The 5,450-nt window shown below is 44.3% G+C and overlaps 1 protein-coding gene across 1 annotated transcript; it reads left to right on the forward strand.

Moving 5' to 3' along the window:
• The first annotated feature begins 1,304 nt into the window (after window positions 1–1,304).
• LOC124022962 (zinc finger protein 64-like) lies at window positions 1,305–5,191 on the forward strand. Its single transcript, XM_046337600.1, has 6 exons — window positions 1,305–1,532; window positions 1,847–2,008; window positions 2,275–2,421; window positions 2,685–2,747; window positions 2,862–3,113; window positions 3,341–5,191. Exons 1-6 carry the CDS (start codon window positions 1,511–1,513, stop codon window positions 4,879–4,881), a joined length of 2,187 nt encoding a protein of 728 aa, XP_046193556.1. The 5' UTR covers window positions 1,305–1,510; the 3' UTR covers window positions 4,882–5,191.
• The last annotated feature ends 259 nt before the right edge of the window (window positions 5,192–5,450 follow it).

The following is a 5,450-nucleotide window of genomic DNA, read 5'->3' on the forward strand; positions in this document are numbered from 1 at the left end:
GAAGCATGGTGGTGGCAGCCTTATGCTGTGGGGATGTTTTTCAGTGCCAGGGACTGGGAGACTAGTCAGGGTCGAGGGAAAGCTGAATGGAGCAAAGTACAGAGAAATCCTTAATGAAAACCTGCTCCAGAGCACTCAGGACCTCAGAATAGTGAGAAGGTTCACCTTCCAACAGGACAACGACCCTGAGAACACAGCCAAGACACCGCAGAAGTGGCTTTGGGACAAGTCTCTGAATTTCCTTGAGTGGCCCAGCCAGAGCCCAGACTTTAACCTGATAGAACATCTCTGGAGAGACTTGAAAATAGCTGTGCAGCAACGCTCCCCATCTTGAGAGGATCTGCAGAGAAGAATGGGAGAAACTCCCCAAAAACAGGTGTGCCTAGCTTATAGCGTCATCCCCAAGAATACTCAAGGCTGTAATCATTGCCAAAGGTGCTCCAACAAAGTACTGAGTAAAGGGTTTAAATACTTATGTAAATGTTATGTTTCAGTTTTTATTCTTAGTACATTTGCAAAACATTCTAAAAACCTGTTTTGCTTTGTCATTATGGAGTATTGTGTGAAGATTGATTGAGATTGTATTTTTTTTTTTGGTCTGAATACTTTGCGCTAATATGCCATAATATGACATCTGAAATGTCTCTATTCCTTTGGAACTTTTGTGAGTGTAATGTTTACTGTTTATTTTGGATGGTTTATTATCTATTTCACTTGCTGTGGCAATATAAACCATATAAATCCCTTTGAATGGAATTGAATTGAAAGAGGTGGTGAGAATAAGGGCTGTCCAGTGAGAAGAGTGGAAGGAGTGCGTGGCGTATAAGATGCAATGGTAATTGAGACTGCACCAGTGAATGTTTCTTGGCAATCAAGGGATCCTGTGAAAATGTGGAATTTGTAGCATTTATTTCAATGGTCATAAACTGCACAGCACAAACAAATAAGAAATTAGAGGCAATTGGAATTATTGTGAGTTCTGCAGAACGATTTTTGTGACTGAGTTTACAGCCGAGGCATTGCAAGAAATGCTTTAAAAGGATGGTCTGCCCTCAAAGGTTCCTGAGTCTGTGTAGGGATGTGGCTTGAATTGGAATGTGACTGAAGGAGTGGGATATTATGTTTTAAAAAATTTTTTTAAGTATATATATTTTATTTTCTATGATTCCGGTTTTTCCCACTTTTTTTCCTACAATGAATCTTTTTTCTATAGTTTGCAACCTGTACAGTAGGTGGCGGCATGCAGCTTTAACGCTTGTTTGCGGGCCGCAATAATACCATAGAAAAAGAAGTCTGTCGTAAAATGATTGCAACAGTGTTGCCCGACTAGAGTTCAGTGGAGTACATAGCTAAAAGTCAGTAGATAATTACAATGTTTCGACTTCAAAGGCACTTGATGTGTTGTATACTTTATATTGAATTAATTCCAATCGAGTTTTCTGTCACAAGTCGATAGCCTACCTTTAGGGAGCCCTTAACTGAATTGATATCCAGTTATATTAGCGTGAAGATGGAATCATTTAACGGAGAGGGTAAGATGTTCTAAACAACGTCAAATGTTCTAAACAAAGTCCACTTAGTAGTCCAATTAATATTTGAAACGTGTTGTTAATCTGGCACATTCTGTGTATTAAATTCTTTATCCAATGCCTTTATCGTCTGTCAGTTGTGTTTGCAATTAGATGACAATATGGCTAGCTATGTTTACAAATTGCAAAGCCCATTCAAACACCGTGCACTGCCTACTCTAAGGTGTATGATGAGTCTTGGTATTTGCAGGTTAGGCTATTAGTTGTCAATGTTCTTGAATGAAAGCAGGGTTTTATCCCCTCTTCCTCGTCAACAGGAGGGAACCACGTACTTGTGGAAGTGAGCCCAGATATCCACATTTGTGGGTTCTGTAAGCAGCAGTACAATAACTTTGAAGTCTTTCTGGCCCACAAGCAAGATGGCTGCCACATACCCTCCTCTGACATATCAGCATCTAACTCTGCACCTACTCTTACAGGTAATACTATTCTTGCAAGGTGTTTCATCCACAGGCTAGTTTGAAGAGATTATGAAAGGCTACCCCAGACTCCTTAAATATACCATTGGAACAATGCATAGCCTATATATTTTCTCCTTCAAATACAACTTGTTATAAAGGCAAGTTAAAAATTGGTTATTTGGTTACTCAGTAACCATGGTAACAATCTGATGTTTAGACAAATTCCTCAGTTGTCTGGAAATGTATCCTATACAGTCAGAAATCCTTTCCACTTTCCCCCCTAGATTCCAGCACAGAGTTTGTTTTTGAGGAAACCTACCAGACGTGTGTTATGAGAAGTGTCAAAAATATTCTGACCAAAGCCTCTAAAACACCTTCCAAAAAATTAAAACCTGCCTTGACTTCAAAGAGGCGCAGCTGCTGTTTCTCAGGTTGGTACCCTCACTTCCTCTTTCATTAGTCCTGTGACACATTCCTTCCATACTGCTGGTAGGGAGGGAGCACAATATCCGCTGGTCAGTTACAACCAATTTGCTCTTTTCTGGGTCGATTTACTTTTTTTATAGCTGGCTTTTACACTAATTATTAGTACTGTAAAGTTTTCTTGAAATGTGGTTCAAACAACACTTATATTCAGGGTGCATGAATCAATCACTTTTCTAATCAAATGCATCATTTATTCCTTTGCCCCTAGGATGCTCTTTCAAGACACAGTACGGTCAGAAAGACATGGAGCGACATCTCAAAACACATACTGGTATGTAATAATACCAGTGGAATTTTATCATAAATCAAATTCTATTGAGTTGTCATCCTAGTATGTATTGCGATTTTGACATTTATTTGTCCTCCAATCCTTGTGTGTGCCCAGGTGAGAAGCCGTTTGAATGTGAGCTATGCCACAAGCGGTTCAGCAGGAGGGACAAGCTGAACATGCACTTCCGCTCCCACACAGGAGAGAAGCCTCACAAGTGCAAGTACTGTCCCTACGCTGCGGCCGACAGCAGCAGTCTGAAGAAACACCTCCGTATCCACTATGATGAGAGGCCCTTCAAGTGCCAGATCTGCCCCTATGCCAGCCGCAACTCCAGCCAGCTCACCGTGCACCTCCGCTCACACACTGGTGGGTCTGCTTGGGTTGATTAGTACACTTAAGCATTGCATTGTGTAAGTCTGGTTCTGAAATCAGGTTAGCGAATGGTCTACTTTCTTTCCCCGTTCATTTGGGACTGAAATATGGGACATGGGCTCATCTTGATATAAGACTGATTTTTGACTTCTAAAAAAGTCTAACAAACTTACGTTTTATTTGTCTGATGTTATATAAATGTATATATTCCTCTACTTTAGGGGACGCACCTTTCCAGTGTACTCGGTGTGAAGCAAAGTTCAAGATCAACTCTGACCTGAAGAGGCACATCCGCATACACTCGGGTGAGAAGCCTTACAAGTGTGACTTCTGTGACTACCGCTGTGCCATGAAGGGCAACCTGAAATCACACGTCCAGATAAAACACGGCACGGCCAACTCCTTCCGCTGCCCTGACTGTGACTTTCTGTGCACCAGTAAGACAGCTCTGAGGCAGCACTCGCGAGAGCACCAGCCCACTCAACCCATCCAGTGCTCCAAGTGCACCTACTCCTGCTCCAGCAAGGGGGCATTCAAGGTCCATGAGCGGATCCACTCTGAGGAGAGACCTTTTAAATGTGACTTCTGCAGTTTCGCCACCAAACAGCGCAGCAACCTGGTCATCCACAAGAAGAAGAAGTGCCACACGGACAAGCCTGACACAGGTGTCGATGGAAAAAGAGGCAAAGCTGATGTCTGTAACGGAGAGGACCTTCCCAAGCCTGTAAGCTCCCGGTACCGGGCCAAGCTGGACGCAACGCGGGCCTTCTACTGTGACCTGTGCGAGGCGTCGTTCGTGAGGGAGGACTCTCTGCGCAGCCACAGGAAGCAGCACCAGGACTCAGACTCCCAGCAGACTCTCTCTTTGATGCTCCAGCCCATCACCTCCCAGCACAGTGTTGTGACTGTGAGCCATGTACCCAGGCAAGACAGCCACACCACCCAAATCCCACTCCACCAGATCCCCCTGACTCCCCTGGCCTCGGACCCCCTGGCCTCCTACAGCAGTGCCCAGCTCCAAATCATAGTTTCCCACCCTCTGGGTCAGGAGGGCTCCTTCCTTCCCCTGCAGGCTGGGCTAGACTTTGGGCAGCACACCAAGGAATCCACCACGGTCTTCCTGAGCCCAGAGACCCAGGGCATGGTGGTCAACTGTATGAGCCTCATGCCCATACAGCAGCTAGGAGCTCAGAAACAGGTAGAGGGGGGCTCTCTGGAGCCTCAGACAGTTCTGCTGACACACCTCTCCCTAAGGGACAGCCATAACCCTCTCCACCAGGCCCTACTTCAGACAGCCATCGCCTCCCAGGACTCCTCAGCCCACCGCAGCAGCACACAGACCTTCATCACCACCTGCTCAGATCTGGAGGGTCTCAGTGCTCTCATTCAGGAGGGGGGCACAGAGGTTACTGTGGTGACGGAGGGAGGGAACCACAGTAAGCTAGTTGCCATGGCAACGTCCACCTCCAGGTTTTCGCCCCCGGACATGATGTGTAGCGAAGGTGGCCCCTCGGAAGACTTGCCCAAGCAGGCACAGGTAACAGTGGTGCAGGAGTTTGGGGACAATGGCATTACCACCTGTGAGGAGGACAGTAGTCTCATGGTCCCTAGCATCAGTTTAGGCAGCCAGGAAGTGGTCATCCACGGCTTGCCTCTGGTGGTGACTGCCCAGAATCAGCCTGTTCTAGAACACCTCTCAGTCTCTACACAGAAACTCTATTCAGTGTCAGACACACACAACATTGATGGCCTCCAAGACTGACTAGACCACCATTACTGTACTGTTTGTCTGCAACAGATCAAATAGATAGCTATAGCAACCGTTTAGATAGCAGCTCATGTTCTGTTACAGAATGTTCTCATGTGCAAGTTATGTTACATTGACTCTTGACCCATGTCATAGCTTTGTCATGTTTAGGTAAACTTAGTTATTCATCATAAATCCAGAGTTGAAAAATGAAGTCAATCTGACTACAGTCATCTTTGACATGTTTTCCAATCATGAACTTTACAATTCAGATGAACAAAATGCATTACTTAAAGTGTCATGAAATAAAAACAAATAAAAACAGTATCTGCTTGTGTTTCTGTGCTACTCTCTTATTGTTTTTGAAATGCTAATTGAAATATATTGTTCTTGGTCCATGTGTCTGCTTTAAACAACCTGTCATTGACCATGCATGAGTATTAACATTACAAAGTCAGATCTCCATGATATAAATTATATAACTTACATTAAAAACCTAGATGGGTATGGACAGAAATAGCTTGCCATTACCTTTTACCTTTCCAGTCACCCATTGTCTGTCAATAGAGGTTTCTAATTTGTCC

This window comes from Oncorhynchus gorbuscha, linkage group LG03, assembly GCF_021184085.1.
Source record: "Oncorhynchus gorbuscha isolate QuinsamMale2020 ecotype Even-year linkage group LG03, OgorEven_v1.0, whole genome shotgun sequence".
NCBI classification, from domain to species: domain Eukaryota; kingdom Metazoa; phylum Chordata; class Actinopteri; order Salmoniformes; family Salmonidae; genus Oncorhynchus; species Oncorhynchus gorbuscha.

Excerpts from the sequence above, each read along its gene's own strand:
- LOC124022962 (XM_046337600.1), top strand. The coding sequence starts at position 1,511 with ATGGAATCATTTAACGGAGAGG. Across the intron at positions 1,533-1,846 it reads GGAATCATTTAACGGAGAGG|GAGGGAACCACGTACTTGTG; the intron begins GTAAGATGTTCT and ends CCTCGTCAACAG. Across the intron at positions 2,422-2,684 it reads GCGCAGCTGCTGTTTCTCAG|GATGCTCTTTCAAGACACAG; the intron begins GTTGGTACCCTC and ends CTTTGCCCCTAG.